The sequence below is a fragment of the Coregonus lavaretus genome (assembly GCF_964263955.1).
Source record: "Coregonus lavaretus genome assembly, chromosome: 4".
Taxonomy (NCBI): domain Eukaryota; kingdom Metazoa; phylum Chordata; class Actinopteri; order Salmoniformes; family Salmonidae; genus Coregonus; species Coregonus lavaretus.
In genome coordinates this window covers 50841462-50859607 of record NC_139991.1, presented here as the reverse complement: position 1 = coordinate 50859607, position 18146 = coordinate 50841462, and the positions used below count along the sequence as shown (strand labels likewise).

At 43.1% G+C, this 18146-nt stretch overlaps 2 protein-coding genes across 2 annotated transcripts in view; one reads left to right on the top strand and one right to left on the bottom strand.

Annotated features, from left to right (window-relative positions):
- The window catches only part of astn2 (astrotactin 2), a gene marked incomplete at both ends in the record, with an annotated part of 479012 nt that overhangs the window by 78662 nt on the left and 382204 nt on the right, over window positions 1–18146 (bottom strand). Inside the window, one exon of the mRNA XM_084159665.1 lies at window positions 15386–15565. Coding sequence (XP_084015791.1) covers window positions 15386–15565 — 180 coding nt within the window. The remainder of the gene's footprint in view (window positions 1–15385; window positions 15566–18146) is intronic.
- trim32 (tripartite motif containing 32) lies at window positions 731–9104 on the top strand. Its single transcript, XM_084159103.1, has 2 exons — window positions 731–789; window positions 5856–9104. Exon 2 carries the CDS (start codon window positions 5867–5869, stop codon window positions 7907–7909), a length of 2043 nt encoding a protein of 680 aa, XP_084015229.1. The 5' UTR covers window positions 731–789; window positions 5856–5866; the 3' UTR covers window positions 7910–9104.

Sequence of the window (18146 nt, the reverse complement as noted above, 5' to 3'; positions counted from 1 at the left end):
GTTATGCATAGCTTAACATTAGGATTTCATTATGAAAATCTTCAAATTGTCAATTAACTTTTAATTTATATTAATGTGCAGGTAGTTCCTTTTCTGAACTGCAATTCAGATAGGCCTGCCCTATGCGATAGCTCTCTACAAATATATTTTGTAATAAGACCTTTGCTGCCATCTAGGGGTCAGCTGATATACTATTTCCATGTGCTGCAACAGCTGCACACATCTGTCCAGGAATGTATTAAACTGTATTAGGCTACTGCTAGAGATGGATGCTTTTCACCTTTCAAAGGATAAATCAAGATGTCTTCGTACTGTCCTAATGTATTTTTTAGATTGTTTCAGGATGTAAGAGCATCGTATTACATTTTATTTAAAACCTGTATATAAAGCGTGCAATGCTCTCAAATGGCTCACATAATTTCAAGATAAATGATTTGAATTGGGATACTTGACTTGCCTCTACATTTAATCCTCCCTGATCGATGTATATTTATTTTTAAGTTAATCTATTACTGGTGCAGCCAGGATTTTAAGAGGTGTACAAAATGGAAAAATTCAAAAAGTATTCAAAAAGGAGGAATAATCAAATTATGTATAATGCATTGGTCAATTTAATGAATGTAATATAACTGCCAACCACTTTGGGACCCTGTCCCGAGCAGTTGCAAAAACCAATGAAAATAGAGGTGGGTGGGTAATAAGTATTTGCTGGCGTTACGTCAACACCGCAGTCTCGCAGCAGCAGACCCACCAAACGCCCCTGTACCTCGACAGATCTGACATTGCAAGGTAAGATTTCATGCAAGATAAAGATGTCATCCAAAAAAATACTAGAGCTTTAGGATAATAGCTAGTATATAAATGTGAACGCTTGACTTTCAAAATGCACTCGATCATGAATTATTTACTTCCCCAAACAGGAAGTCACATCTCGATTTCGGGAGGCCTCCCACTAATCATAGCTTGCGCTAGCTTCAACACAACATCATGCAACAATATTATAAATTATTAATTGCATGTAACTAGCTAGTATAGCAAAACAAATTCAGAAATATGTCGTCTGCATGCACGAAACTGGTAATGCGGTTGTCATTTGCATTGGCCGTGTAGTGACAGCATGATTCGAGCAATCTCCGTTATATGCTAACAACACAGCTAGTTAAGCATTTAGCTAACACATTGACAGCACAATAACACAAACTAAGGGTGCTAGGCAGAACACTATTATATTGGTTGTCAGTAACTAGCTAACGTTAACTGTGATGTTGTTTACTTGAAAGCTGGCTAGCTTCAGCAATCTAGTGTTGAATGACAGCTGGCTGCTGCTATTGCTAGCCAGTGGCAGTGCTACACTCCCCTCACTTAAATTATATGGCCAGCTAAAGTGCACTGTATCAGTGGTTCCCAAATTGTGTGTGTATACATACATACATACATACATGCATACATGCATACATACATACATACATACATACATACATACATACATACATACATACATACATACATACATACATACATACATACATACATAGTGAGGGAAAAAAGTATTTGATCCCCTGCTGATTTTGTACGTTTGCCCACTGACAAAGAAATGATCAGTCTATAATTTTAATGGTAGGTTTATTTGAACAGTGAGAGACAGAATAACAACAAAAAAATCCAGAAAAACGCATGTCAAAAATGTTATCAATTGATTTGCATTTTAATGAGGGAAATAAGTATTTGACCCCTCTGCAAAACATTACTTTGTACTTGGTGACAAAACCCTTGTTGGCAATCACAGAGGTCAGACGGATTTTTGTCCCACTCCTCTTTGCAGATCTTCTCCAAGTCATTAAGGTTTCGAGGCTGATGTTTGGCAACTCAAACCTTCAGCTCCCTCCACAGATTTTCTATGGGATTAAGGACTGGAGACTGGCTAGGCCACTCCAGGACATTAATGTGCTTCTTCTTGAGCCACTCTTTTGTTGCCTTGGCCGTGTGTTTTGGGTCATTGTCATGCTGGAATACCCATCCACGACCCATTTTCAATGCCCTGGCTGAGGGAAGGAGGTTCTCACCCAAGATTTGACGGTACATGGCCCTGTCCATCTTCCCTTTGATGCGGTGAAGTTGTCCTGTCCCCTTAGCAGAACAACACCCCCAAAGCATAATGTTTCCACCTCCATGTTTGACGGTGGGGATGGTGTTCTTGGGGTCATAGGCAGCATTCCTCCTCCTCCAAACATAGCGAGTTGAGTTGATGCCAAAGAGCTCGATTTTGGTCTCATCTGACCACAACACTTTCACCCAGTTCTCCTCTGAATCATTCAGATGTTCATTGACAAACTTCAGATGGGCATATATATGTGCTTTCTTGAGCAGGGGGACCTTGCGGGCGCTGCAGGATTTCAGTCCTTCACGGCGTAGTGTGTTACCAATTGTTTTCTTGGTAACTATGGTCCCAGCTGCCTTGAGATCATTGACAAGATCCTCCCGTGTAGTTCTGGGCTGATTCCTCACCGTTCTCATGATCATTGCAACTCCACGAGGTGAGATCTTGCATGGAGCCCCAGGCCGAGGGAGATTGACAGTTATTTTGTGTTTCTTCCATTTGCGAATAATCGCACCAACTGTTGTCACCTTCTCACCAAGCTGCTTGGCGATGGTCTTGTAGCCCATTCCAGCCTTGTGTAGGTCTACAATCTTGTCCCTGACATCCTTGGAGCGCTCTTTGGTCTTGGCCATGGTGGAGAGTTTGGAATCTGATTGATTGATTTGCTTCTGTAGACAGGTGTCTTTTTATACAGGTAACAAACTGAGATTAGGAGCACTCCCTTTAAGAGTGTGCTCCTAATCTCAGCTCGTTACCTGTATAAAAGACACCTGGGAGCCAGAAATCTTTCTGATTGAGAGGGGGTCAAATACTTATTTCCCTCATTAAAATGCAAATCAATTTATACAATTTTTGACATGTGTTTTTCTGGATTTTTTTGTTGTTATTCTGTCTCTCACTGTTCAAATAAACCTACCATTAAAATTATAGACTGATCATTTCTTTGTCAGTGGGTAAATGTACAAAATCAGCAGGGGGTCAAATACTTTTTTCCCTCACTGTATATAAGGAACTCAGTATGGCTTTAAACTTACTCTTGAAAGTTGTAATAGTAGAATGCACGAAATTGGGTAGTTGCATCATCAGTTCCTCTTGTCATGTTAGTCATTGCATACCGTAGAGAGCTATTTGTAACTTGTCAGAAATGTCCAGATCAACTAGCCCATGTCAGCTAACATTTTCTATTGAGGTTTTGTAGCCCATAGATATTGTTATATTTTTTTTGTCACTCATATCACATGAATAAATGAAAATTAGCTGTAAAACTGCAACATTTTCTTTGCACCCCATGACAAAATGTGTAGAATTGCAGGAAATATGCTTTAAACCTGCAAAATTCTCTCCGCCAACGAGGGGTTTGAACAGTGCTTGTGCCCATAGAAATAGACATGGCACACACACAGGGGTACGGGATGTTCCCCAATGTTAGAAGGGGGGCCTGAGTGGAAAAAGTTTGGGAACCCCTGAGTTACAGTATACGTTTCGCACAGTGACAGTACTAACTGGGTTGTGCTGTCTCAAATAAATGCCAGCATCAAAAGTGAATTCTTCCCATGTTCGAGAGGTGACTAGTTCAATACTCCCCCCTAGACACTTGTAAACACGATGACGTGGTCAAAATTTAATCCACCATTACTAGAGGAATGCTAATTATTTATTAAGCCATTTTAATGAGAATTCATGACAAAACATCTTTAATCAACTTGTTGTTAGCAATGCAACCCCTTCTAAACATTTATTTTATTTTTATTTAACCTTTATTTAACTCAACATATGTAATTGTAGCCAGGACAAACATATTTTCACGATTTCACTAATATCACCAATCTTTAAATCAGCACCTTTTGGGCTCATTCAGTAGTTTTTACCTGATAAAGTAGAATCCTGTTTAAAAGTACTATTTACATTTACTAAAACATACATGGAAAATGAAACTTGATGCTTCCCCTTGTCATGGCTTTTTGATTTATGGCCGAGTGTCAACCCCGGTTCTAGATGTCCAAATTCATAATCAATATGCTGAAATAAGTCGTGATATTTTGAAGACCAATACATAAAAGACCAATACATACTCACTACCTTTACGTGTCACACTTGTTTAGATTATCTGTATTTTGCTAAATTAGGATAGTACCTTTTTATAAACTGCGCACACACCAATATTTACCAAGCGGTCACTCAAGACTGGAAATTATTTATAGCTTGTTCTACTGTAATCAGTATTGCGCGCAAATTAATCACTCATCGATATTGTATTGAAATCAATGGAACTGGAACAATAACTGCAGCGACATGTACAGTTTGCAATTTTCTTACAGACAAACCTCAATGAACTTGGTTATATACAATATATCTGTCGATAGATGAGAACCTGTCGTAATCATTTATCAACTTATATCTGTGAGAGAAGGATTTCGGTAGATGATAGTGATGTGCAGTTCAAACTCTTTTTACTGACTCGAGAGTCATGATTCATTTTTCTTTGTCGTTCATTTGACCTCCTGGATGCATTAATTTCTACAGCAGGATTAATATGCGCTCCTCCGGTGACTCGGTAGACATGCTCCAACCAACTGTCTGTCAAAGGCTATATGCGCACAGGCAAAATAGATCAGGCAGCATAGAGAAGGAAGAATACATGTTTAGAACTGATAATTAATTGCATGGTGCAAGAATGAATGCAATTAATTGATTATTGAATATTATTATGGACACAGCTTTGTAGAATCAAAACATACACAGCCTTTGCTCAACAAACTCGAACTCGAGAACAAATTGTTTGGGGTGCTGCAATTCAAACGATATTGTGCTTATCACCCTCACGGCAGTCAAGCAATGCATTCCGCCAAGAGTCGTTCACAATCTAGTCCAGTTGCGGCCACAACTAGACCTCATTTCAAATGTTCTAAGAAATAATCGTGTTTCTATGCCTAGGTATCAACAAATGTCCATTGTTTAAAGCACACTTTTACATGTCTCAGTCACAAATGACAGCTCCAATAAGCCTATGGTGAATGAGAAGCTTGTAGAATCATGACTATTTCGAGTTTTCATCGTTCGCCGGTTGAAGATCCGAGTCAGTAAAAAGAGCCGAACTTCCCGTCACTAACACTTTTTTGACTGGATAATTTCAACGAATCACCACCTCACATCAGTTTCTAAATAGCGATGGATAGGGTTTTATTTGAAATGATAGACTAACCCTCAAATCCATTAATTCATGTGAGCCAAAGATGTTTATGAGAGGACCGTCCAATTTATTATAATTGTTTAAATAATTGTTGTATTGTTTACGTGGTCTGAAAATGACAGCTGCGTTCTATGTCCCACTACAAACTGACAAAAACCACCGGTACTAAACCAAAGATAATGATCTGATTTAAGCAATCAATTTTGTGAGATCTTGATGACTATAACATTTTTAATACTAACATCATAAATCTGAGGTAAAAAGGATGTGTATTTCCTGTCATTCTTGTGTGGTGAATACGTTAGTCTGTGTAATGTAGTAACACTTTCTATCCACCATAGGGAAATAGGCATAATATAAAATAATTCATAATGTCAAAATATTTAAATTAAGAATGATAAATGAATCACACAGATTTTTACCCAAAAAATGCTCCTAAACACAATGTAACCAGGCACTAGACTAGAGCTTCCGTATTGACTGTGCCGCAGCCTGAACCTTTGACGTCCCTAGTTGTTGATACTTTGGGTAGTGAAGCACTTTATTTTTTTATTTGTCTCCTCTCAGGTTTGAACACGATGGCGGCAGCTTCGCCAGCTCTGGACCCGGACCTGCTCCGGGAGGTCCTGGAGTGCCCCATCTGCCTGGAGACTTACAACCAGGAGCAGCTGCGGCCCAAGCTCCTGCAATGTGGCCACACCGTGTGCAGACAGTGTCTGGAGAAGCTGCTGGCTAGTACCATCAACGGTGTACGCTGTCCCTTCTGCAGCAGGGTCTCCCGCATGAGCAGCATCTCCCAGCTGGCCGACAACCTCACTGTGCTCAAGATCCTGGACTGCGTCAGCTCCTGCACGACCGCCGGCGCCCTAATGTGCAAGTCCTGCCGCAACCGCCTACCCCGACAGTACTGCCTTGACTGCGGCACTGTGCTCTGTGATCTCTGCAAGGGTGAGGGCCACCAGCAGCAGGGTCACGCCGTCCAGCCCATCCGGGTGGCCGCTGAGCACCACCGGAAGGACCTGGGCGGTAAACTGGCGTCCCTCCGCAAAGCCATGGACCACATCCAGCAGAAAAAGGCGACGGTTGACAGTGTGACAAAGAACATGCGGGTGAAGTACCGGGCTGTGCAGCAGGAGTACGCCCAGGCTGAGCTGCGTCTGCAGGAGGAGCTGGGGCACCAGCGGCAGGCCTTCGCTGCCTCTATGGCTGAGGTGGAGAAGCTGAACGGGCAGATCCTGGAGGAGCAGACATACCTGCTGAACCTGGCCGAGGTGAAGGTGGTGTCCCGATGCGACTACCTCACCATGCGGGTGAAGCAGAGCGACATCGCCCTGCTGGAGGAGGACGGAGGGGGAAACGATGAGGAGCTGGACCTGAGGAGCAGCCTGGACTTACCTACGCTGCTCAAGCTTCAGGACCCTGAGCTGGTGACGACAGAACACCCCGAGGCCCTGGATGTGGCCCAGCTCACAACCAAGCCCTGCACTGTCAACACTGATGAGGAGGGGCTGCTGGAGTTTAGAGCCGGGGCTGGCGTTGGTGCCATGTGCAGGGCTGCAGGGGCCCCACTGGAACTGTTTAGAGACATTGATATGGTAATGTCTGTAGAAGAGGCTGTGTGTGCATCACCGGGCAGCTTTAAGTCCAAGTCCATGGATGAAGGGGAGTCCTCCTCGCCCGGTGGTGCAGGGGCCAGGGCCAGCTCGGGGCCACAGCACTGCCAGTTTGTAAAGAAGATGGGCTGCAAGGGCAACCTGCCGGGGATGTTCAACCTACCGGTTAGTATCTGCGTCACCCCGCAGGGCGAGGTCCTGGTGGCCGACCGGGGCAACTACCGCATCCAGATCTTCAACCGCAAGGGCTTCCAGAGGGAGATCCGCCGCAACCCCAGCAGCATCGACAACTTTGTCCTGAGCTTCCTGGGCGCCGACCTGCCCAACCTCATCCCGCTGTCCATCGCCATCACTCCTCAGGGCCTTATCGGGGTCACTGACAACTACGACAACTCGGTCAAGGTGTACACCATCGACGGCCACTGCGTGGCCTGCCACAAGAACCAGCTAATCAAACCCTGGGGCATTGCCGCCATGCCCACGGGTCAGTTTGTGGTGTCGGATGTGGAGGGCGGCAAGCTCTGGTGCCTGGCCGTGGACCGCAATGTGGGCGTAGTCAACTACAACCGCCTGTGCTCGGCCGTGCGGCCCAAGTTCGTGACGTGCGACGCATCGGGCACCGTCTACTTCACCCAAGGGTTGGGCCTTAACATTGAGAACCGCCATAACGAGCACCACCTGGAGGGGGGCTTCTCCATCTGCTCAGTGGGGACAGACGGCCAGCTGGGCAAGCAACTCAGCCACTTCTTCTCGGAGACGGAGGACTTCCGTTGCATCACGGGCATGTGCGTGGATACCAACGGGGACCTGCTCGTGACAGACAGCGGCAGGAAGGAGATCCTGCAGTTCCCCAAAGAGGGCGGCTTTAACGTGCTCATCCAGGAGGGACTGACGTGCCCTGTGGGCGTGGCCGTCACTGAGAAAGGACAGCTGATGGTGCTGGACTGCTGGGACCACTGTGTGAAAGTTTACTCGTACCTACAGAGGAGACGCTTCTCCACCTGCTAGGTGCTAAAAAACTACAAATCCAATGTTGTGTGTGTGTGTGAGAGAAACAGTTGATCTGTCACTTTAATATAAATGGCTGCATTCCAAACAACTTTTGCTCCTCCATGATCTGGTTTCTAGTCTGTGCTTAGCAGGTCATATAATGAGCCCGTAATCGAGTCACTGATCCCCAGTCAGTCAGTGGGACTAGCTAGGAGCACACTGTAACCAAGCCTGTGTCTATCTACAATTCGAGCTGCCTCGTTGATTTGATGGAACACAGCACTAAAGACGGCATTAAGTGTTGTCACCTTGGGGGTGGGGGAAATTGGTATGTCAATCAATGCATGAAATTGTTATATTTTAACTGCTGTACTGTACAAAATATTAGGGCAGGGATGATACCAGTATTGCGATACTCGTTAGTATCGTGGCAAGGACACAAAATACGACGCAAATTTAACTTATTTGGGAAAACAGCCCTATTGTTGGAAACAAACATTATGTTGTCATCGGGTCATATGTATTTATTTTCCAATCTATAGCACACAATATTTTTCATGCAGCAGGTTAAAGGACCAAAGAGTTTGGTCTGCTTCGTTTTTGTATTTTTGCCATTGGATTTTTTAAAATTTTATACTGGTATCGTCACAGCTGTACACTATGAGATTTATGACAATTACTAAGCCTAATGGCATCACAAGAAAATGTATTGCAAAAAAGAATTGCCTTATCGATTTAGAAGGAATGTCTAATCCAAAACCTCTCTAACTTAAATCTATAGGGATGGGATCATGGACTTGATCATTATAACCCAGCCATCCAATAAAAAGTATTGTGTTGTACCCCGAGGGGTTCAGGTCCAGTTGCCTGTAGACACACAGCTCTAGGATCAGTTTACCCTCCCTCAAGGCTAACTTTAACAATTTAGTGGGGGGAAAATAACTTTCAACCATGTGTACGCACAGTTTCTAGTGGTTGAAGTATTGCATTGCAAGCACGCAAGTAGGCAAGTATTTTGTGCAAATAGGGTATATGGCATGCTTATTCCTAACAAAGAAACGGGTAGGCCTAAATATAATAAGGTGCAATCGTTTGCCGTTAGCGAGAAGCGCGTAAATCCATTTTTTGTATTCTGAAATAGTTAGAAGTAGGCATCTATTTCCTATTATTTATTTCATTTCCATGATCGTTGTAGAATAAATAACTCACCTTTTCTGACTGATGGTTTCATACTCGCGAAATAGCTTGTTGCCTATGTCTGATCTCTTTTTAAATTGGACCCATTTCACAGTAGTAAATAGATAAGTTATTTCAAGTATTTTGCTCTATGTGATCCGGAGTGCAGTTTAACGCTAGAACAGATGTTTCACCTTTTCCATTGAATTTTTTTTTAGGCTACTGTACATCTGAACAGCCTACTGTAATGTCAAATGTGTAGGCTACCACTGTAAGTAGGCCTACTGTAGTTTTACATTTTTACTCAATGTTTCAGAATTTGTGGGCAGTGCAGCATATGAAGTGCTTTGAGAGACTAGTCAAGGATCATATCACCTCTACCTTACCTGTCACCCTAGACCCACTTCAATTTGCTTACCGCCCCAAGCTCTGGATAAGAGCGTCTGCTAAATGACTGAAATGTAAATGTAATAGATCCACAGATGATGCAATCACCATCACACTGCACACCTCCCTATCACATCTGGACAAGAGGAATACCTATGTAAGAATGCTGTTCATTGACTATATATAGCTCAGCATTCAACACCATAGTACCCTCCAAGCTCATCATTAAGCTCGAGGCCCTGGGTCTGAACCCCGGCCTGTGCAACTGGGTCCTGGACTTCCTGACGGGCCGCCCCCAGGTGGTGAAGGTAGGAAACAACACCTCCTCTTCGCTGATCCTCAACACTTGGGCCCCACAAGGGTGCGTGCTCAGCCCACTCCTGTACTCCCTGTTCACCCATGACTGCGTGGCCAAACACGCCTCCAACTCAATCATCAAGTTTGCAGACGACACAACAGTAGTAGGCTTGATTACAAACAATGACGAGACAGCCTACAGGGAGGAGGAGAGTGCTCTGGGAGTGTGGTGCCAGGAAAATAACTTCTCACTCAACATCAACAAAACAAAGGAGATGATCGTGGACTTCAGGAAACAGCAGAGGGTGCACCCCCCTATCCACATCGACGGGACCGCAGTAGAGAAGGTAAAAAGCTTCAAGTTCCTTGGCGTACACATCACTGACAAACTGAAATGGTCCACCCACACAGACAGTGTGGTGAAGAAGGCGAAACAGAGCCTCTTCAACCTCAGGAGGCTGAAGAAATTTGGCTTGGCACCTAAAACCCTCACAAACTTTTACAGATGCACAATTGAGAGAATCCTGTCAGGCTGTATCACCGCCTGGTACGGCAACTGCACCGCCTCAACCGCAGCGCTCTCCAGAGGGTGGTGTGGTCTGCCCAATGCATTACCGGGGGCAAACTACCCGCCCTCCAGGACACCTATAGCACCCGATGTCACAGGAAGGCCAAAAAGTTAATCAAGGACATCAACCACCCGAGCCACTGCCTGTTAACCTCGCTATCATCCAGAAGGTGAGGTCAGTACAGGTGCATCAAAGCTGGGACCGAGAGACTGAAAAACAGCTTTTATCTCAAGGCCATCAGACTGTTAAACAGCCATCACTAGCACATTAGAGGCTGCTGCCTATAGACATAGACTAGAAATCACTGGCCACTTTAAGAAATGGAACACTAGTCACTTTAATAATGTTTACATATCTTGCATTACTCATCTCAAATGTACAGTGGGGAGAACAAGTATTTGATACACTGCCAATTTTGCAGGTTTTCCTACTACAAAGCATGTAGAGGTCTGTAATTTTTATCATAGGTACACTTCAACTGCGAGAGACTGAATCTAAAACAAAAATCCAGAAAATCACATTGTATGATTTTTAAGTAATTAATTTGCATTTTATTGCATGACATACGTATTTGATCACCTACCAACCAGTAAGAATTCCGGCTCTCACAGACCTGTTTGTTTTTCTTTAAGAAGCCCTCCTGTTCTCCACTCATTACCTGTATTAACTGCACCTGTTTGAACTCGTTACCTGTATAAAAGACACCTGTCCACACACTCAATCAACCAGACTCCAACCTCTCCACAATGGCCAAGACCAGAGAGCTGTGTAAGGACATCAGGGATACAATTGTAGACCTGCACAAGACTGGGATGGAATACAGGACAATAGGCAAGCAGCTTGGTGAGAAGGCAACAACTGTTGGCGCAATTATTAGAAAATGGAAGAAGTTCAAGATGACGGTCAATCACCCTCGGTCTGGGGCTCCTTGCAAGATCTCACCTCGTGGGGCATCAATGATCATGAGGAAGGTGAGGGATCCGCCCAGAACTACACGGCAGGACCTGGTCAATGACCTGAAGAGAGCTGGGACCACAGTCTCAAAGAAAACCATTAGTAACACACTACGCCGTCATGGATTAAAATCCTGCAGCGCACGCAAGGTCTCCCTGCTCAAGCCAGCGCATGTCCAGGCCCGTCTGAAGTTTGCCAATGACCATCTGGATGATCCAGAGGAGGAATGGGAGAAGGTCATGTGGTCTGATGAGACAAAAACAGAGCTTTTTGGTCTAAACTCCACTCGCCGTGTTTGGAGGAAGAAGAAGGATGAGTACAACCCCAAGAACACCATCCCAACCGTGAAGCATGGAGGTGGAAACACAATTCTTTGGGGATGCTTTTCTGCAAAGGGGACAGGACGACTGCACCGTATTGAGGGGAGGATGGATGGGGCCATGTATCGCAAGATCTTTGCCAACAACCTCCTTCCCTCAGTAAGAGCATTGAAGATGGGTCGTGGCTGGGTCTTCCAGCATGACAACGACCCGAAACACACAGCCAGGGCAACTAAGGAGTGGCTCCGTAAGAAGCATCTCAAGGTCCTGGAGTGGCCTAGCCAGTCTCCAGACCTGAACCCAATAGAAAATCTTTGGAGGGAGCTGAAAGTCTGTATTGCCCAGTGACAGCCCCGAAACCTGAAGGATCTGGAGAAGGTCTGTATGGAGGAGTGGGCCAAAATGCCTGCTGCAGTGTGTGCAAACCTGGTCAAGACCTACAGGAAACGTATGATCTCTGTAATTGCAAACAAAGGTTTCTGTACCAAATATTAAGTTCTGCTTTTCTGATGTATCAAATACTTATGTCATGCAATAAAATGCAAATAAATTACTTAAAAATCATACAATGTGAATTTCTGGATTTTTGTTTTAGATTCCGTCTCTCACAGTTGAAGTGTGCCTATGATAAAAAATTACAGACCTCTACATGCTTTGTAAGTAGGAAAACCTGCAAAATCGGTAGTGTATCAAATACTTGTTCTCCCCACTGTATATACTGTATTGTATACTATTCTACTGTATCTTAGTCCATGCCGCTCTGTCATTGCTCATCCATATATGTATATATTCTTAATTCCATTCCTTACTTAGATTTGTGTGTATTGGGTATATGTTGTGAAATTGTTAGATATTACTTGTTAGATATTACTGCACTGTCGGAGCTAGAAGCACAAGTATTTCGCTACACCCGCAATAACATCTGCTAAACACGTATATTTACATTTACATTTGCGTCATTTAGCAGACGCTCTTATCCAGAGCGACTTACAGTTAGTACATACATTATTCTTTATTTATTTTCATACTGGCCCCCCCTGGGAATCGAACCCACAACCCTGGCGTTGCAAACACCATGCTCTACCAACTGAGCTACCTCCCTGCCGGCCATTCCCTCCCCTACCCTGGACGACGCTGGGCCAATTGTGCGCCGCCCCATTGGTCTCCCGGTTGCGGCCGGCTACAGCAGAGCGACAAATACAATTTGATTTGATATTTAAGTTTGGGAAAAAGTAAACACAATGTAATATTGAAGTCAAATGATCTACAGGTTTATAACAATTTGCAATTATTCATTTATTTCAGATACTGTCAGATACAGAAAATGTCACTGTAAAAGTTTAAAACATTCTACCAACACCTCCAGAGACATTTGATCAAGTTCGTCATTGCTATTTCCTTTAGAAACTTCCTTGGCGTAATTCCAATACTTCCAAAGTATACAGCAAATAAGGGTGTTATTGTCACCATAAAAGGTGAATGATGGGTGTTTTTCAGGTGGAGTTATGATGCTCGTTCAACGCGCAGTTTCAACACGGGTCTGATTTATAACAGGAAACATGCGTATGTAAGGCGTGTTCAAAGTTTATAAATCCCAATATTTCTCAATAAATTCAGGGTATCATGTTAGGCAACATGCTAACCTTGTCACCGCAATAGTCTGTCTGTCACTACAAAATTATTTCTCAAATGATCATTATAGTTATTCCATGCATAACTGACATATCACTACAGATATTCCAAAACGAACTATTACATTATTTACAATATAAAAATGCATAAAATGCTAGAAAAATCAAGTGTCCTTGTTTCAATGTGATGAATAACAAGACTTGCTCTCTGTTTGAATGGTGATTTTATTGTTCACTCCACTTAACTGGAGGAGAGATGTATTTATTTTAGGGATGTGAAATTAATAAATTTTTGAAATAAAGTTAATCTCAGGATTTGCTGGGATTAATCACAAACATTTGAAATTGCTCAAATTGAGCTGTAATTAAGATGTTTTATACCAAAAGCATTACAAGAATATCGGTCTTGATTTTGTCCAAAGTAACGGTAAGCAGAATCTGGTAAATGAATGAAGCACACTTTCTTTAACCTCAATGTCAACTTGTTTTGACATTGCAATGTTGTTTTTTAGCTGTGTAGATTATTTATTTGGGATATTTTCAGTGTATTTTAAACGCTTTCAAACAATGTGATTTAATCGTGCAAAGAAAGAAAGTGTGCAATTAAACTACAAAAAGTTACCTCTGGTTAAAGGCCCAAACAAGCCTTTTATATCTATATATCAAGTAATTTCTGGTTAACAAATAAGGACCTTACTGTAAGATTTACATTAAAATGGGTAAATATACCTTTTAATTTTTTGGGGGACTCTATATTAACGGATTTCCGCAAGGTGATGTCACCATTGGAAAGCAGACACACAGAGAATGATAGAGGCCTCTAGTGGCCAAAATTCTGTTTTAGCATGGGCAGCATGGACTTACACCATTTTAATGTTGTCAACTGGGTGGGACTTCCAACTTCATTGGCTGATCCCTCCTTGTGACCCTGTTGGAGACTACATCAAAATGGAGATAGCCTCAATGGCAATGCCCATGCTGTCACAGATGCCATAATGGTATGGATACAATGATGAGGCCTCTTTCCATCTCTATGGCCAAAACTCCCGCCAATGTAAACCTGCTGATTAGAAGGTCCTGTGTAGATTGTATTTTCAACCTGCAACTATCAGGAAATAACACAGGACATAATTCATCAGCTGTTGTACAGTATGATGCAAAACAAAGGGAAAAAATGCATTTTGACTGCACTGGGCCTTTAACTGATTAACTCGGACAGCCCTAATTTTTTTAAGCCTACATGTAATAGCCTATTTCCTCTGAGTTTGTGGGTTATTTTATACTACTGGGTCTTCTGGATGTTCTGTTTCTGTATGCGTGTGTTGAACCAACCCATGTGTCTTTTCAGAAGTTTTGCCTTTGGTGGAGGCAGTGACTTTACAGTATGTGTTACTATCGCATGATATGTGTTTTTGTGTAACGTGAGTCTCAATTTCATGTTTGTAATGTTGATTATCTATTGAGTGCAATAAACCCAACATGAATGAAGATGTGCATGTTGTGGTTTCAGATTCTCTGTGGAGAATCTTCCAGGCAGGAATTTACATTGTAGGAAGAACACTGACTTAGTTGGAATGTAAACATTTAGAAAAGTAATAACACTTTGTACTATACCTTTGGTAAATACTTTGGTAATATCTGCAGTGCAGGAAAGGAATGTATTTTCATAAGAAATGATTCAAGGCATGTGTCTTTGTATTCCGGTGTTTACAGTACATACTTTGAACCCATGTATTTGGTAAAATATGAAACGTTCTTTTCATGATATCCACAGCCCTCACCCTTTCTGTCCAATTCCATTTTGAAGGTCTCAGTGGGGCTGCATAGTACAGTACAAAAGCTCTTTCAGGTCTTGCCTAATGTTTATGAAATTAAATTAATTATGAAATCCTACTGAAGTATTTCCGAGAGGCTATTCTCAGGGGCTAGGGCCAGTTAAAAACTAGGAATCATGTCTGTCCTGCTATGAATCGTATTTCTATCTGCAGCGTCCTGAACATTGCACCATATTGAATAAGCCCAATTTTTTCACTTTTCTCTGGGATTTAATTGACCAATTAAGTATATTGATAGTCCACTCAACTGGATCCCTGGGTCTAAATTGGTCACTGATTACAATAGTATTTCAGACACCTGCATCATATGTAGTTTCCTGCTCACCTTTCTGGTACTGCAGCCAGAGCTGCTGCTGGGCCTTCTTGCTGGGGAAGTAGATGGTGCAGCTGAGCTCGGAGCCGTAAAGGGCCTCAGACACGTAATGGTTGCCGTATTGCTGGATGAAGGACAGCAGCTCCTCTCTGGTGCTCTCTGCAGTCAGTGTCTTCAGAACCTTGGAGAAGCCTGACAACCAGGAAAGTGTGGAGGGGAAATAATGTGGAACACATGGAATTGTAGTTATAGCTGAAGCAAAAAAGGGGCTTTGTAACTGCGGTAAATGCTATCCTGTATGTGTTTTCCCTCTGAGTTTTCAGTACAATATGATATAGTGTAGTAGTAGTAAACTAGTGAAATAGGCTCACCAGGAAACATGACAGTAAATTGACACTCCATACCAGACCTGGGTTCAAATACATGTGTATTTGATTATTTGTTATTTACGGTACCTTCAGAAAGTATTCACACCCTTAGATTTTTTCCAGATTTTGTTGTATTGCAGCCTGAATTGAAAATGAATTAAATGGACATTTTGGGTCACTGGCCTACACACAATACCCCATAATGTCAAAGTGGAATTATGTTTTTCTAAATTTTTACAAATTAATAAGAAATGAAAAGCTGGAATGTCTTGAGTCTAAGTTTTCAACCCCTTTGTTATGGCAACCCTAAATAAGTTCAGGAGTAAACATTTGCTTAACAAGTCACATAATAAGTTGCAATAATAGTGTTTAACATGATTTTTGAATGACTACCTCATCTCTGTACCCCCCACACAATTACAGTGTCTTGCGAAAGTATTCACCCCCTTGGCATCTCTCCTATTTTGTTGCCTTACAACCTGGAATTGAAATTGATTTTTTGGGGGTTTGTATCATTTGATTTACACAACATGCCCCCCCCCCCCCCCCCCCCCCCCCAAAAGCAAATATTTTGTAGAGCCACCTTTTGCAGCAATTACAGCTGCAAGTCTATTGGGGTATGTCTCTATAAGCTTGGCACATCTAGCCACTGGGATTTTTGTCCATTCTTCAAGGTAAAACTGCTCCAGCTCCTTCAAGTTGGATGGGTTCTGCTGGTGTACAGCAATCTTTAAGTCATACCACAGATTCTCAATTGGATTGAGGTCTGGGCTTTGACTAGGCCATTCCAAGACATTTAAATGTTTCCCCTTAAACCACTCAAGTGTTGCTTTAGCAGTATGCTCAGGGTCATTGTCCTGCTGGAAGGTGAACCTCTGTCCCAGTCTCAAATCTCTGGAAGACTGAAAATAATTTCCCTGTATTTAGCGCCATCCATCATTCCTTCAATTCTGACCAGTTTCCCAGTCCCTGCCGATGGAAAAACATCCCCACAGTATGATGCTGCCACCACAATGCTTCACTGTGAGGATGGTGTTCTCGGGGTGATGAGAGGTGTTGGGTTTGCGCCAGACATAGCGTTTTCCTTGATGGCCAAAAAGCTCAATTTTAGTACCTTCCATATGTTTGGGGAGTCTCCCACATGGCTTTTGGCGAACACCAAACGTGTTTGCTCATTTTTTTCTTTAAGCAATGGCTTTTTTCTGGCCACTCTGCCGTAAAGCCCAGCTCTGTGGAGTGTACGGCTTAAAGTGGTCCTATGGACAGATACTCCAATCTCCGCTGTGGAGCTTTGCAGCTCCTTCAGGGTTATCTTTGGTCTCTTTGTTGCCTCTCTGATTAATGCCCTCCTTGCCTGGTCCGTGAGTTTTGGTGGGCGGCCCTCTCTTGGCAGGTTTGTTGTGGTGCCATATTCTTTCCATTTTTTAATAATGGTTTTAATGGTGCTCCTTGGGATGTTAAAAGTTTCTGAATTTTTTTATAACCCAACCCTGATCTGTACTTCTCCACAACTTTGTCCCTGACCTGTTTGGAGAGCTCCTTGGTCTTCGAGGTGCTGCTTGCTTGGTGGTGCCACTTGCTTTAGTGGTGTTGCAGACTCTGGGGCCTTTCAGAACAGGTGTGTGTGTGTGTGTGTGTGTGTGTGTGTGTGTGTGTGTGTGTGTGTATATATATATATACAGTGAGGGAAAAAAAATGTTGATCCCCTGCTGATTTTGTACGTTTGCCCACTGACAAAGACATGATCAGTATATAATTTTAATGGTAGGTTTATTTGAACAGTGAGAGACAGAATAACAACAAATAAATCCAGAAGAAACGCATGTAAAAAATGTATTTTAATGAGGGAAATAAGTATTTGACCCCTCTGCAAAACATGACTTAGTACTTGATGGCAAAACCCTTGTTTGCAATCACAGAGGTCAGACGTTTCTTGTAGTTGGCCACCAGGTTTGCACACATCTCAGGAGGGATTTTGTCCCACTTCTCTTTGCAGATCTTCTCCAAGTCATTAAGGTTTCGAGGCTGACGTTTGGCAACTCGAACCTTCAGCTCCCTCCACAGATGTTCTATGGGATTAAGGTCTGGAGACTGGCTAGGCCACTCCAGGACCTTAATGTGCTTCTTCTTGAGCCACTCCTTTGTTGCTTTGGCCGTGTGTTTTGGGTCATTGTCATGCTGGAATACCCATCCACGACCCATTTTCAATGCCCTGGCTGAGGGAAGGAGGTTCTCACCCAAGATTTGACGGTACATGGCCCGTCCATCGTTCCTTTGATGCGGTGAAGTTGTCCTGTCCCCTTAGCAGAAAAACACCCCCAAAGCATAATGTTTCCACCTCCATGTTTGACGGTGGGGATGGTGTTCTTGGGGTCATAGGCAGCATTCCTCCTCCTCCAAACACG